We start from the raw sequence: 16336 nt of genomic DNA on the forward strand, positions 1-16336 counted from the left end.
ACAAGCACAAAGCACTATCCAACCATCTTAGGGAGTCCAGATTTGTGTAGGGTTTACTGCTTAGCCTCTTCTTCTCCCTAAGATGTCATGAAAGGCAGAGGGTAAAGATTGTTCCTCGAGGTTTACTCCCGAAGCCTTTCTCATGAATGGGATAGCCACAAGGCAGTGGAAGTTTAGGACCAGAGTTTTCCTTCTCTTAGATGGGCTACCTTGCCAGGCTGACGAGCTCCGTCAGTCCCTCATTTCCCTCGATGGCACGTGTAGAAACCACCTTCTTGACCATTGGATCCACTTTCGGTTTTGTTCGCTCAATCCTCTGGAGCCTGTCTTCACATGCAGGGAAAGTCCCTAACTCGCTGAGGGTTTGAGACTAATTACTCATGTCAAACTTGACATGAGTCAGCAGTGTGATGCAGCAGCTAAAAAAGCCAATGCAATTCTGGGCTGCATCAATAGGAGTATAGCATCTAGATCAAGGGAAGTAATAGTACCACTGTATTCTGCTCTGGTCAGACCTCACCTGGAGTACTGTGTTCAGTTCTGGGCACCACAGTTAAAGAAGGATACTGACAAGCTGGAATGTGTCCAGAGGAGGGCAACCAAAATGGTCAAAGGCCTGGAAACAATGCCTTATGAGGAACGGCTTAGGGAGCTGGGTATGTTTAGCCTGGAGAAGAGAAGGTTAAGGGGTGATATGATAGCCATGTTCAAATATATAAAAGGGTGTCATATAGAGGAGGGAGAAAGGTTGTTTTCTGCTGCTCCAGAGAAGCGGACACGGAGCAATGGATTCAAACTACAAGAAAGAAGATTCCACCTAAACATTAGGAAGAACTTCCTGACAGTAAGAGCTGTTCGGCAATGAAATTTGCTTCCAAGGAGTGTGGTGGAGTCTCCTTGTTTGGAGGTCTTTAAGCAGAGGCTTGGCAGGCACATGTCAAGAATGCTTTGATGGTGTTTCCTGCTTGGCAGGGGGTTGGACTGGATGGCCCTTGTGGTCTCTTCCAACTCTATGATTCTATGATCTTAGGGAGTCCAAATTTGTGTAGGGTTTACTGCTTAGCCTCTTCTTCTCCCTAAGATGTCATGAAAGGCAGAGGGTACAGATTGTTCCTTGAGGTTTACTCCCAAAGCCTTTCTCATGAATGGGGATAGCCGCAAGGCAGTGGAAGTTTAGGACCAGAGTTTTCCTTCTCCTAGATGGGCTACCTTGTCAGGCTGACGAGCTCTGTAGGTCCCTCATTTCCCTCGACGGCACGTGTAGAAACCACCTGCTTGGCCATTGGATCCACTTTCGGTTTTGTTTGCTCAATCCTCTGGAGCCTGTCTTCACATGCAGGGAAAGCCCCTAACTCGCCGAGGGTTTGAGACTAATTATTACTATAATTTTATTATTTGTATCCTGCCAATCTGACTGGGTTGCCCCAGCCACTCTGGGCAGCTTCTAGCATATACAAAAACATAACCAAACATTAAACATGGAAAACTTCCTATCGGCTACCCTCACCCGGTTTAGCCCGCCAGTCAAAGCCGTTCCTGAGATAAGGCTGCTGTCACACAATGACAGCTTCTAGGAGCCGCAGGTGAGAGCTGAGTGCAAGGTGGGGACCAAAGGTGGACAAACTACCCCAGAAGGAGCATGATGTACCACCAGAGGTATCCCTGCTCCTCTCACACCCAATACACCCCATACCCCAGGTGTGGGGTGACTTTAACGTAACTGGGCATTTTGCATGGCCAAAGGAAAGAACTGTGTTTACCTGCGCCAACTGCTTTGGAACAGACAGTGCAGAAATTGAATTGAGGTTGCAGTCCCGTGTACAATTATCTGGAAAGTGAAACACAACTGGGCACAGTGGGCCATGCATGCATACAAGTGCAGAGGGCTCCTTTAAGAACACAGGAAGAGCTTGCTGGATGGCCAGACCTGTGAATATTTTAAAAGAGAAAATGGGAAATTCCTCAGTTCTGGACCCATGGCAACTTCTTTAGTACTACAGAAGGGGCGAAGCTCAGTGGTGGAACACCTGGTTCGCATGCTCAGTTTCATCCCCCAGCATCTCCAGGCAGGTCTGGGAGCACCCCATCTGAAATGCCTGAGAGCTGCTAGATATATGTCAGTGGTCCGACGTGGTGCAAGGCAGCTTCTTCCTAGGTTCTCTCATGGAACTGCAGCACACAGAGACAGGGAGCCTCCTTTTAACTCTTCCCCCTTCTGTGATTCATGTGCCGCACAGCCTAAATTCTACAAATCGGTTATCGACGATGTGATTGAAGTTGTCCAGGATGTCTTTGCAGAAGAAGGGGTTGATGAGCAGGTCCTGAAAGAGCTGAAGCGGGTTAGTTGAATGGCTCTGATTTGCAGTCTCTCTCTCTCTCTTTCTCTCCCTCCCTCCCTCCCATTCCTAGTCTGGTCTGAGTATCTCGTATTCCTGTTTTCTGCAGAAATGCCCAAACACTTTCCTTTGACATCAGTGGTGCAGTGGAGGATGGGGCAGGGACAAAGCCCCGCCACATATTTCACAGCAGGGACGATAATAAGATCTCCTGGACCGCTGTATGTCAATACAGTGGTGCCTCGCTAGACGAATTTAATTTGTTCCACGGGTCTATTCTTATAACGAAAAATTCGTCTAGCGAACCCCATAGGAATGCATTGATTTTTTTTGGATTTTTTTTGCTCATAGGAACACATTAATTGAATTTCAATGCATTCCTATGGGAAACCGCGATTCACTAGAGCAGTGTTTCTCAACCTTTTTTGGGCCAAGGCACACTTGTTCCATGAAAAAAATCATGAGGCACACCACCATTAAAAAAGTTAAAAAATTTAACTCTGTGCCGCCCTATATTGACTATAGAGGCCGGATCTGCTGCCTCTGTGGATCCTGCCACCTGAGGAAATCTTGCCTAGTGGGTGTGTCGGTTCTGCTAGCAGTACCAATCCTGCATACACATGGAAAAACTTTGGAGTGGTCACACTGCTTATTTCCAGTCAGTGCATATCCAGTAACTTCCTGCAGGAATCCTTTAGCCCTTTAAAGTGTCCTGCTTAGTTTTCGTCGGGTTTTTGTTGTACAGCAATAACGTGGTGGAATTGGGGGAGCCTTGCAAAACCAACTAAAGCGTAACAAAGCCACTGTTATTGTGCCAGGGGCTATGTTGCTGAATATAGCGAAAGACCACCCTGAGCTAGTAAACAAGTAAACCCCAAGTAAACAAAACAAGCAGAAGGCGGGGCTCTGGTAGCATGAGCAGCTGGGGGGGGGGAGAGAGAGACTCGTTGGTTGTTGTTTTGCCAGGAGAGCTTCTTGGATCTCTGAAGCGGAGCGAGCTGCTGCTGCCCAAATCCTCCCCTTTTCATTTACTTCTACAACTTCGAGGGACGTGACTAACCCCCGTCCTCCATTTCACGGCAGGTCTCCTTAAATGCAACCTTCTTTCGAGCCTTTTAACCTCGCAGCCCATAGACAACCAGTTACAGAAATAACGTCTCCTGGAGAGAGAAAACACCTCCCCACCCTTACGCCTCTCCCTGCCCCGGTCGTGGGGGAAAGGCAGGACGGGGGGGGGGGGGTCGCTCGTCGCTGCAGCCGACTCTGTCCCGCTTCGAGCGAGGCACCAGGAAGCAACGCCGCTGCTCTGAGGACGGGAAGTTGCCAACTCCTGTTGAAGTTTCCCCGGAGCCCCAACTTCGCGCGTCTCTCCGCCATGAGGGTTCTTCCTTCCTCCCCTCCGCCCGGACTAACTCACCCATGTCGCCTCTCTCGGCTCCACACGGCCGCCCAAACCAAGGCGCGGATCCCCCTGGAGCGCAGCAGCAGTAGCAGTAGCTCCCACAGCGACCCTCTGGCGCTCTCCCCGAGAGGAGCCGCCGCCTCGCCAGCAGCCCCCACCCCCAGTCCCTCGCCCCGGCGGCGTCCCTCGCCCCGGCAGCGTCAGCCAGGCACGTGACAATGCAAATCGCCCTTCTCGTCGCCGCACGTCGCGGCACACCAGTCAGCGTCTCACGGCACACTAGTGTGCCGCGGAACAGCGGTTGAGAAACGCTGCGCTAGACGAATTTTTCATAAAATGAATTTGTCTAGCGAGGCAACCTCCGCTAGAAAAATCCTTTCTTTAAGCAAAAATTTCGTCTTACAGGGCGTTCGTTAAGCGAGGCACCACTGTAGTGCCAAATAAATAAAAGAGAAATTCACCAGTTGAGCAATTTGTTGAGATCCCCAAAACTCCTCAGCTCCTCATTACTGTTCTACGACTGCTTGCCACTGATTACCAGTTTAGTTCATATTTAGAGTTGACAGCATCTGTCTGTGTCACAGGGGTGAAAGGAAGTCATATCTATCTTCATTTTTAGTTAATGAGGGGATGTGGAACTTCCCCTAAAAATCGAAATTCCGGTTATTGGGTTCTGAAGTACACTCTGAGCTGAGTTTATGTTCTTGTGCTCTGTCTTGCAATTTCCTCACAAAGATCATGCTTCTGGTTCTTGCATACTTGCAAACGGGGATGGTCAGGACTTTTTCTTTCAGCCAAAACTTGCCAGAACTCAGTTTCAGCACCTCTCAGGTGGGCATCATTGCCTTTTTAAGAGAACAAGGGAGGTGTGGTCATGGTGAGTTCTGGCACCTCTTTTTCTAGAAAGATAGCACCGAGGGTGGTTATTATAATCTTAAATGCTCCCCGCTTTCTTGAATAGAGTCCAGGGATAGTGCAATGATGTTTAGTTTCCTACAGATTTGAGAGGGAGCATGCACACCGGAATCTCTCTGTATTTCTATAATATTGGTTTGTTCACAAATATACCAGCACAGCATAGTGGAAGCAAAAACGCTCCCCAAAGCAGGTAGCTTAACCACCGATCCTGCACCAATCCCCTAAAAGCAGCTAAAAACAAAGTCTTAAGCCTGTACCCAAGTTATTCAGATGACTTCCATGGAAAACTCAGCTCTTTGCTTCAGAGGACTGTTCCTGGGTTTCACCCTGCAATTATTCATTAAAGAACAATTAATGGGTCCTTTATCGTGCACCAGGTAATTATTTTAGCATAGCCATAGTGATAGGCCCACCCGCAGTGATAGAGGCGGCCAAACTCAACAATATATAAAGCCAACGGGTTATGTCAGATCCTGATGGGGAGTGGAAAAATCAGCTGGCTTAAATGAGATCTTTTCACCTTTGTGTGTGTGTGTGTGTGTGTGTGTGTGTGTGTGTGTGTTTTCAAACCTCATTTTCTTGCAGCGCTGGGAAACGAAAGTGATGCAGTCTAAAGCGACGGAAAGCTTCTTCCGCCACAGCCACCTTCCTCCTCAGTTCACCTTGCACCTGCCTCCCAACTTCCACCAAGCCCTGCAGACGACAACAGGTTGATGAACGGTTTCTTTCTGCAGATATTGCACCGTGGCTTCCCTGGGGAAGCGTATATCTGGCCTGCAGAAAACCCCTTGTTCAATCCTTGTATGTGATGGTTATATGTGATGGCAGAGAAGGGCCGCTCCTCAGTAGACAAGGCTGGGTTAGACCAGGCAGAGCCAACATCGTGCCCTCCATATTTGGCTTGATTCCAGCTCCCATCGGCCCCAGCGTGGCTGTTGGTCAGGTTATGATAGGAGCTGCAGTTTCCACTTTTAGTAATGGATACCTGCTCGGCAATAATACATTGCCAGGGCCAGGCCACAGTCCTATACCACTGAGTCTGAACCCCGAGCCTCTTGGGCTTGCCGATCGGAAAGTCGGCGGTTCGAATCCCCACGACGGGGTGAGCTCCCATTGCTTTGTCCCAGCTTCTGCCATCCTAGCAGTTTGAAAGCACACCAGTGCAAGTAGATAAATAGGTACTGCTGTGGTTGGAAGGTAAACAGCGTTTCCATGTGCCGTGGTTTCCGTCACGGTTTCCTGTTGCGCCAGAAGCGGTTTAGTCATGCTGGCCACATGACCCAGAATAATAATAATAATAATAATAATAATAATAATAATAATAATAATAATAATTTATTATTTATACCCCGCCCATCTGGCCGGGTTCCCCCAGCCACTCTGGGCGGCTTCCAACAAAATATTAAAATACAGAAATCAATCAAACATTAAAAGCTTCCCTAAACAGAAAGCTGTCTGTGAACAAACGCTGACTCCCTTGGCCTGAAAGCGAGATGTACCCTGCACCCCATAGTCACCTTTGACTGGACGTAGCCATCCAGGGGTCCTTGACCTTTCCCCCTGGGAGTAAGCCCCTTTGAAGAGAGTGGGATTTATGTACAAATTGAGAGGCATAGGACCACTCTGAATGAATTGCAGTCCCAAGTCAAAGTGTGGTGCTTGCTGTAACACCAAGGGTACTTCATCACTGTTGCTATTTTAATCATGTACCAGCCAATTTCCCAGTTGGGCAAATGTAGTGGATTGGGAGATCTTGCCGCAACAAGCTCACTTCTCCAAAAGGGTGGACTTTTTGCAAGAAGGAAAGTGAGGTGAAAATGTGCTGGAAAGTGTGGGGTGATAATCTGCTTTGGTGCAACATCATATCACCTTCGTGCAGACAAATCAGAAGGAATGCTCATTAAATAGCCAGCATTGCTAATCTCCCTGCAAACAAATTGTGATGGATGCTTCTTAAAGCGGTTGTCTGGGAACGCCCCCGATGCCAGCCTCTAGCCTCTGCTGATTTTTGTCAGGGCTTAATGGTGATGCAAGTGGGAGGAATCAGCGTGCAGGAGAATTCAAAACTTTACATGAAGCCCTTGTGACATTTGTTATTTAAACAATATTCCTTTAGGTGCTGCTGCCGGCAGAGGAATTCAACAGTTTCCTACAACAGCAGGGGCAGCGGCCGAACTTGTATGTAGACTTAGCATTGCCTTACGATTTTTCTTATCCCCCTCAAAGGCAAAAACCTTAAATTCTGTATCAGCATCAACATTTCCCAGTTCAACAATCTTTGGTGATGATAAATAGCCTTGCAAAATGCCAATTGTAATCAAGCAATCAGCATTCATATTGCAAACACCGGTAATTATAGAGATGCCCAGTCCATTTTTAAAGAGTTTAGTATCGATTTGGGATTGGGGGGGGGGAAACCATTATGCTACTTTTGTCTGCCATCCTAAACCCAATTGTAGACATGGCCTTCTCTTGGTACATTTGAGATTGGTTTCCCTTATTTCATTTATTGTATTAATTTAATAGCTTGTCTCCTAAAAGCATTTGAAAGCAACTTGCCATTTATGTATTGAATTGATGCTTTTGCTAGGCTCGTCTGTACGATGGATTGGGTCCAGGCTTGCACATCACAGACTCCAGCCGGTTCTAGAGGAAGACAGCAGGCAGTGATTTTCACCAATTTTGTCTCCCCCTGCAGCCCCTTGGAAAAACTGTCCCATCGGATTGGGGGGGATGGACAGCATGGGAGGTGGTGCTTGATGGTGCTTGTTGCTGCAAAGCAAAGAGGAGTTAGGAGAAAACCAGAGCACCCCTTCTAGATCCTGTCTCTCCATGTGAATGGATGGAGCCTTCCAGTTACAGATGTGCAAGTCCGGAGACAATCTGCCCTCTAAGAACATACTCAGGAGGATAATTTGCAATAGCAGGGGGGGCAACTTCTTGCAGCCCAATGGCTGTATTTTGGGCAACTGTCCCAAGGCCAAACGCTAGGGCTGGGCAGCACCAGAGGCAAAAGTGGGAAGAGCAACGAATGTAAAATCCAGCTTTCTACAGTGGGATCATTTCTACATTACCCTCCTGCTAAATGCCCTGTGTGAGTGCCCGGAGGTGGGTGGCAGCTAACATATTAAGGTTGAATCCCAACAAGACAGGAGTACTGTTTCTGGGGGACAGGGGGTGGACAGGTGTGGAGGACTCCCTGGCCCTGAATGGGGTAACTGTGCCCCTGAAGGATCAGGTGCGCAGCCTGGGAGTCATTTTGGATTCCCAGCTGTCCATGGAGGCGCAGGTCCAGGGCAGCCGTCTACCAGTTCCATCTGGTACGCAGGCTGAGACCCTACCTGCCTGCACACTTGTCTTGCCAGAGTGGTGCATGCTCTGGTTATCGCCCACTTGGACTACTGCAATGCAGTCTATGTGGGGCTGCCTTTGAAGGTGACTCGGAAACTACAACTAATCCAGAATGCAGCAGCTAGACTGGTGACTGGGAGCGGCCGCCAGGACCCTATAACATGGGTCCTGAAAGGCCTACATTGTTTTCCGGTGCATTTTCAAGCAGAATTCAAAGTGCTGGTCCTGAGCTTTAAAGCCCTAAATGGCCTTGGCCCAGTATACCTGAAGGAGCGTCTCCACCCCCATTGCTCAGCCCAGACACAGAGGTCCAGCTCCGAGGGTCTTCTGGCGGTTCCCTCACTATGAGAAGTAAAGTTACAGGGAACCAGGCAGAGGGTGTTCTCAGCAGTGTGCCTTCCCTTGTGGAATGTCCTCCCATTAGATGTCAAGGGGGTAAATAACTATATAGCTTTTAGAAGACATCTGAAGGCAGCCCTATATGGGGAGGTTTTTAATGTTTTATTATGCATTCATATGTGTTGGTAGCTGCCCAGGGTAGTTGGGGCAGCCCATCCAGATGGACGGAATATAAATAAGAAAATAATAAAAATTGCTGCTACTGGTACTACTATTTAGCAAAGCACTTGGGAGGCGATCCAAGCCCTGTCTAGACTTGTTCTGCATCTCCTGAAGCTTCAAGGGGGAACTAGGGAAGTGTTTCAGGGCTACAGAAACACAACTGACGGTTGCCAGACGAAAACCCAGCAACATACAATTAGCTGGCAGATAGAATGAACTGAAACTCTTGGCTACTGTCAACTTCAGGAAGGAGGGTTGGCCGAGGCCACAAGATCTAGAGGGCACTGGGATGGGAAAGGCTGATACAAGGACATGTCCTTCAAAGGACCCTGGGATTATTATATACTAATGCAGAGCTTTATTTTTCAAAGTGACCAAGGTTAGAGTGCTTGGATAACAATGTGACATTCTACAAATTCTCCAGTATGAAGCACTAAACAGCTAGTTGCTACAGCTTTGCAGAGCGCTTTACAATTGCTAGGGCAGGCAGGAAAATCCCTGAGTGGTCCATCAAGATCCTCAGCCATGTTCAAGTGATCCATTACAGGGAGGCGGGGATGTTTTAGAGATACTGGAACAGAACATCGGCTGCGATCTACAAAATCTAACTGAATTTTCCTGACGGGCTTCCTTTCACTTCAGGGCACCTCCAGGTCTGCCGGTACAATCTTCACCCTGCCTTCAGGCCTCACCTATCCCATCCAAATACCCGCTGGTGTGACTCTGCAGACGGCTTCTGGTAAGCAGAGCGGGTGCAGGCTTGGAACGTGATTGATACGGTTGGCAGGGTTTGAAGAAGTGTGCGAGGAAGGCCGTGAGGATTTTGCAATGTGGAAGTTGGCTGTTGATAAGCTTTAAGGGTAAAGACTGCACCACAAACTAGTTTAATAAAAAAAGAACAAAAGAACTGTTGCACGGTGCTTCCAGGCTCCTGCTGTTTTGGGGTGGGATTCAGTTGCATCCCAAGAAATTCAGGTTTGCATAATGAAAGCTGATCATAGAATCATGGAATCGTGGATCATAGAATTGTAGAGTTGGAAGGCAGGAATCTCAACTAAACCATCCATGACAGATGGCCATCCAACTTCTGTTTAAGAACTTCTAAGGAAGGAGAGTCTTCCACCTTCTGAGGGAGTCTGTTCCTCTGTCAACCAGCTCTTACTGTCAGAAAGTTCTTCCTGAGGTTTAGCTGGAATCCCCTTTCTTATAACTTGAATCCATTGGTTCAGGTCCTCCCTTCTGGAGCAGGAGGAAACAAGCTTGCTCCACCCTCCTTTCTTCTTCTTTGGCGATCACTCGAAGTCGAGTAAGATTGCCTTCCATAAACACGGTCTTAACAGTGAGTCTGTAAGTGACTGTGGAGGCCAATTCTGGATTCACATGTCCTTCCACAGTGGGGCATAAGTTTCTGGGTGGGAGTTGATCACGGTGAGGGTTTGCCTTCCTCTTAGCACGTTTCTCCCTTTCGTCCTGAGTTTGAGCATCTTCAAAGCCCATGACACCTTTGGTAAAGGCTGTTCTCCAATTGGAGCACTCACAGGCCAGGGTCTCCCAGTTGTCGGTGTTTATACTACAACTTTTTTAAAGATTTGCCTTGTGAGAGTCTTTAAACCTCATTTGTTGACCACCAGCATTACGCTTTCCATTTTAAAGTTCAGAATAGAGTACAGAGTCATACCTCGGGTTACAGACGCTTCAGGTTGCCTCATGCGCTGAACCCAGAAGTACCTGAATGGGTTATTTCTGGGTTTTGGCGCTCGTGCATGCACAGAAGCACTAAATCGCGCTTAGCGCATGCGCAGAAGTGCCGAATTGCTACCCGCGCATGTGCAGATGCGGCGCTGCGGGTTGCGAACATGCCTCCCGCCCGGATCACGTTTGCAACCCAAGCGTCCACTGTAGTTGCTTTCGAAGATGATAATCAGGTATCTGCACAACATGACCAGTCCAATGAAGTTGATGTTGAAGAACCATTCCTTCGACACTGGTGATCTTTGCTTCTTCCAGTACACTGGCATTAGTTTGCCCTCCACCATCCATGTGACAGCTGTCATCTACCCGGCTCTCCTGGCTTAAAGGCACATGAAGCCACTATCTGGTTGAAACTAAGCAGGTCTGGTTGGTTAGTGCCTGGATGTGGGACTATCTGGGAACTGCATGTACGGTATGTTCCGTGATGGAAGAAAGGGAGGATATAAACGTAAGGTTTTGGTTTGTTTGTTTTTAATTTAAGAAAAGAAAAAAGATCTGAAGGGCCCCAGGTGGACCATGTATGTGTTTACGTGCGTTTAACCCTCTGTTAACTGCAATGTTGAGCTGACTGTTGATGGATGAAACTTTGTGGGAGGGAAAAAGCTGAATGGCAGTAGAGCTGGGAAACCAAGGAATTTGGCCCACCTCTGGCTCTCTTCCCAAGTAATTCTGATTGGCCATGGAGGGAGACAGGCCTACTCACAATGTTCAGTTTCTCTTTCTTAGGGCAGCTGTATAAAGTCAACATGCCGGTGGTGGTCACCCAGGCCCCGGGAGGTGCAAGTGTCCTCCAGAATCCAGTTCAGCAAATATTCCAGCAGCTTGGGCGGCAGCCCTCAGGAGCTCAGCCTGTGTCCGCTGGTGCCGTTCTGGTAAATGCCTCTTCTCATCAGGCACCCAGTGAAAACCTGCAGGCCCCGAATCCTGCTGTATCTCAGCAAGGGGGAATGGAAGAGAAGACCTTGCCGGCTGCTGCTGCTGTCATACAGGAGGCTATTGGGAGTCATGGGAAAGCTGCAGTGGGAGCTCTGGTAAGAGAGCAACCAACCAGCTCCCTGGAGACCCTTCCAAATGCAGCTGTTCTTGACTTGAAATTATCTGAAGCACACTGCCCTACAGTGGCCACAGAAGCGACGGCAGGAAGCTCTCCCAATGGGTCGGAATTGCCAGTCAATCTCGAGCAGTCGCTGGATCCCGACGATATAATTGAGCTGATAATTATGGGCAACGAGTTGGACGACAGCACTCTCCTGTCTGATGAAGCCAACCTCTCCTTTTCTGAAGAGGTAATTCTTTCATTTTAAAGCAGGGACAGAGTCCAACAACATTTGGTGGGCTATAGGTTCCCCACTTTCTTTGGAAGGATTTCTTTTCATCCTCCTTCTGTTCAAAACTGCTTGCAAATGTGATTTTTTTAAAAATGTAGCAGAACGTAGGATGTGTGCAGAATTGTGAAATAAGCTTGCTCTTGGGTATTTACCATACCCTTCCCATTTAAAATTGAGAACGAGGTACTCAAAGGAGCTGGCGTGCACCCATAAGGGGGATTAAACTAGCTGTTCCTACCAGTGGAAGCTGAACAAAGACTAAACAAGTGCAGTGAGTATTCCCCACTCCTCCCATGCCCCCAAATTGGCTATGTGGGGGTCAGGAGAACCTCTGGAGCAGCAGTGGTGGGGCAGAGTAGGGAGATTGTTCCATCCCATAAGTAGAAATGCTTGTGCTGATGGAGTGATAGGCTTAGCACTACCATGAATTATTCCCATTGCTATTATTATTATTATTATTATTATTATTATTATTATTATTATTACAGTGGTGCCTCACTAGACGAATTTAATTCGTTCCACGGGTCTATTCTTATAACGAAAAATTTGTCTAGCGAATCCCATAGGAATGCATTGAATTTTTTTTTTTTAAAAAATTGCCCATAGGAACGCATTAATTGAATTTCAATGCATTCCTATGGGAAACCACGATTCGCTAGACGAATTTTTCGTAAAACGAATTTGTCTAGCGAGGCAACCTCCGCTAGAAAAATCCTTTCTTTAAGCGAAAATTTATTATTATTATTATTATTATTATTATTATTATTATTATTATTGACTACTTTCTGAAGGCTTTTTTAAAATGACTGCGTGCTTGTGTTTCATTTCATTTCGATTTATCTTTTTAAATTTCCAATGATCGAAAGCTGGGAGGAGAATCTTAGATTGCTCCTAAGCCCCGCTCCTAGGTTTGACCCTGGGAAGTTGACACGGATAATAGTTGTCATGCATCTTTTCTGTGAGCACGCCTATGTCTGAATTGATCTTGTGAGCCTCTCCCATAGGCAGAAGGGCAAGGCTTCGGAAGCAGTGCGGTGGGCGTCTGCTTGTGAGGAAATGCTCCCATGTCTTCAGTGTAGTGCAAATCTTCCTTCCAGCTAGAGACTAGCGTGCAGATGGAAGCTGATCTGCAGACCCAGAAGGATATTGCCAATAATATTGAAGAGATAATTCAGCTGGATGGAACAGGTGATGCTTCTCCCAAGGCAGAAATAGGAAGCCCAAGAGATGGGGAAGATGAGGAACTTGTGGGCATCATTGATGCTGAAGATCTGAAGGTCCTGGATGAGGAAGAGGAAGAAGAAGAAGGTGAAAACAGTACCTCAGACAATCAATCTCTTAGCAGCAGTAGTGATGTGGATGAACCCCCGGTTGACATAATTGAGGAGGTAAAGCTTTCGATCCACTTGAAAATGACTTTTCTTTTCATATCTGTGGGTAAGGCTGAAAAGACACATGATGTAAACTGCTTTCAGTTTCCTTTTTCTTTTTTACAGTCAAGTAGTGTATTGATTTTATGAAATAGATAAATGGCAGGAATCAGAGAGCAATTTCGAGGACCAAAATGGGGAAGATATTACGTCTTTATTCTGGTTTTGGTACTTGTGAACTTTGATGCCAATCCAGATTTTGGCACTTTGAGTCTTTGATATTCACCTGCATGCCATCCAGTTACATGATCTGCACTGCAGATATGAGCAATTGTGACGCACCTGTTGGGGCGATGGCACTGGTGAAAAATGTCTCTCCCCCTATCATTCTTTTCCTGCATGAAAAGGCACACTCTGCCCTGTAGATTGCCCCACCTGCTTTGCACATGCAGAAACTGAGATGGAGACATCCTCTGTGTTACAACAAACATGTCCTATGGCAGTATTTTGTGGTGGTTCCTCATAACGCTTCCTTAAAATTCCAGATATACTTGCTCATCCCAGAGTGGCCACTATATCAACCCTTTGTGTTCATGGAAGGCTGCTTCCATAACAGAGTTGACCAGTTCTTGTTATTGTTACTCAAGAAACATAGTTCAGTGCCAATCAGGAAAAAAAAAAACCTTTCCCTTTTTTAGGATCCTTTAAATTCTGGGGACGATGTCAGTGAGCAGGAGACACCAGATGTATTTGACACCGATAACATAATTGTATGCCAGTATGACAAGGTAAGTCAACCCAGTATGACAAGGTAAGGGACCCAGTATGACAAGGTAAGGGACCCAGGTGGCGCTGTGGGCTAAACCACTGAGCCTAGGGCTTGCTGATAAGAAGGTCTGCGGTTCGAATCCCTGTGACGGGGTGAGCTCCCATTGCTTGGTCCCAGCTCCTGCCAACCTAGCAGTTCGAAAGCACGTCAAAGTGCAAGTAGATAAATAGGTACCGCTACAGTGGGAAGGTAAACGGCGTTTCTGTGTGCTGCTCTAGTTCACCAGAAGCGGCTTTGCCATGCTGGCCACATGACCCGGAATCTATACGCCGGCTCCCTCGGCCAATAATGCGAGATGAGCAAGCAACCCCAGAGTCGGTCACGACTGGACCTAATGGTCAGGGGTCCCTTTATGACAAGGTAAAGTGAAGAATGCTTGCTAGTTAAATGGCCCTTTACAATTTAAGTCCTCCCAGCCGTGTTAAATGTTTTGGGGAAATGTAGCTGCCTCCCTCTGTCACATCTAACACAGACCTGGGTTTGCCATGCAGTGAGTTTTTCCACAGGCAGCCACACCAATCATGTTTCCCTCAGGAAAGTTCCCGTTTGATGCATTTACACTTTGCGTCTTAAGTAAAACAACTTAGATGTGTGCTGAAACCAAAAAATGTGGGAAGTGGACCTAGGAATAAATTAGGACTGTTTTATCTGCTTTTTGGGGGGTTATGAACTGCAAATCCCATCAGTCCTTTCCATTGGCCATGTTGGCTGGAGCTGATGGGAGTTGCCTAGTGGGTGGGAAGGAATGGAGTTTCCCCGGGAAAAAAAGGTGTGGGTGTCTGGAATCCTGAACAGCTGTCTTGCAAGGTTGCTTGTTCCACATGTAAGCTACTTTTAAGTGTGCAGTGTAGATATTTCTGAGTGCTTCTGCTTTTAGTACAGTGGTACCTCTGTTTAAGTACACAATTCGTTCCGGAAGTCTGTACTTAACCTGAAGCGAACTTTCCCATTGAAAGTAATGGAAAGTGGATTAATCCATTCCAGACGGGTCTGCAGAGTACTTAAACTGGAAGCACTCAAACCGAAGCGTACTTAAACCGAGGTATGACTGTATATGAATTGTTTTTAATTGTTCAATGCTTTCCATTGCTTACCAAGGAAAGCAACTGTTATTTTAGTGGGATTTAAAGGCCCCAGCATACTGCTTTTTGTTTTTTACCAGGTTCAGCGGAGTAAGAACAGATGGAAGTTCTACTTGAAAGACGGCGTGATGTGCTTTGGGGGAAAGGACTACGTTTTTTCCAAAGCTATTGGAGATGCAGAATGGTGAAATGTACAAAAATATCCAGAGCGTTTTTGGTTTTTTGCGTGCAGCGTTCGGTAAGAATCTACTGAAATGCTTGCCTTTCCGAAATGTGAAATACAGCAATGTGAAAAGAGACTTCACATGAAAAACACATGTAAAAAATGAATAAATCCTATGTTAACAGTGATTGTGCATTGGCCAGCTTTGCCTTTTGTAACACACACACAAATGTGGGTTATGCGGCTGGCTTAGCGCATCTATTTGTGGCATCCCTGTGCTTTGATGCTAACCAAATCTCCAAGCCAGTTTGAGTTATGGAAGGCACTGTGACTTGGGGGCCTTGAGTTCTCCCAGCAGTCAAAGCTACTAGAAGTCAATGAAGTGGTCTAGAGTGATTCCATAAGGGAACTTGCACCCTTGGGGAATCTCTGATTTGTTTGACTCTGTACACCACCTTCAGTTGCGCAGTGCTACATTTACCCGGTATGCCCTTCCCCAAGCAGAAATGGGGAAACGGGGGCCCTCCCTGTTGGGCCCCAGCTGCTGTCAGTGCCAGCTAGCAGCATTGCCAGTGGTCCAGGATGATGGGCGTTGTAGTCCAGCAACACCTGAAAGACCTCAGGTTCCTCATCCCTGATTCTGATGAAGATGTTGATGCGTTCTCCAGCTCTGCTGCACTCATAACCTGTTTGCCAGCTTATGGCATGGTTGGGGGCTGACCATGCATGCAAAAGCCCAAAGGCAAACCCTTCTAAGCGGAGGTTGCACATGAGGGAGCAAGACACAGTGATTTTTTTTAAAAAAAAACTAGCTGGCAAGCAACACTTCCAAAATAGCCAACCAAACATTGTTTTAAAAAAGGTAACGGACCCCTGACAGTTAAGTCCAGTCGCGAATGACTCTGGGGTTGCGGCGCTCATCTCACTTTACTGGCTGAGGGAGCCGACGTTTTCTGCAGATTGTTTTTCCGTGTCATGTGGCCAGCATGACTAAGCCGCTTCTGGCGAAACCAGAGCAGCGCACAGAAACACCATTTACCTTCCCTGTCTATTTCTCTACTTGCACTTTGACGTGCTTTTGAACTGCTAGTCTAGCAGGAGCTGAGACTGAGCAACGGGAGCTCACCCCGTCACAGGGATTCGAACCGCCAGCCTTCTGATCGGCAAGCCCTAGGCTCAGTGGTTTAGACCACAGCGCCACCCACGTCCCATTGTTTACTAAAATAATAAACCAGATCAGGAGG

At 47.2% G+C, this 16336-nt stretch overlaps 1 protein-coding gene across 1 annotated transcript; it reads left to right on the top strand.

Moving 5' to 3' along the window:
* The first annotated feature begins 1200 nt into the window (after positions 1 to 1200).
* Positions 1201 to 15245, top strand: GTF2A1L (general transcription factor IIA subunit 1 like). The gene is made up of 9 exons (XM_088667065.1): positions 1201 to 1230; positions 2238 to 2339; positions 5242 to 5365; positions 6773 to 6834; positions 9211 to 9307; positions 11047 to 11606; positions 12746 to 13036; positions 13717 to 13806; positions 15010 to 15245. Exons 1-9 carry the CDS (start codon positions 1201 to 1203, stop codon positions 15115 to 15117), a joined length of 1464 nt encoding a protein of 487 aa, XP_088523191.1. The 3' UTR covers positions 15118 to 15245.
* The last annotated feature ends 1091 nt before the right edge of the window (positions 15246 to 16336 follow it).

Source organism: Zootoca vivipara, chromosome 3, assembly GCF_965207765.1.
Source record: "Zootoca vivipara chromosome 3, rZooViv2.hap1.1, whole genome shotgun sequence".
Lineage (NCBI taxonomy): Eukaryota > Metazoa > Chordata > Lepidosauria > Squamata > Lacertidae > Zootoca > Zootoca vivipara.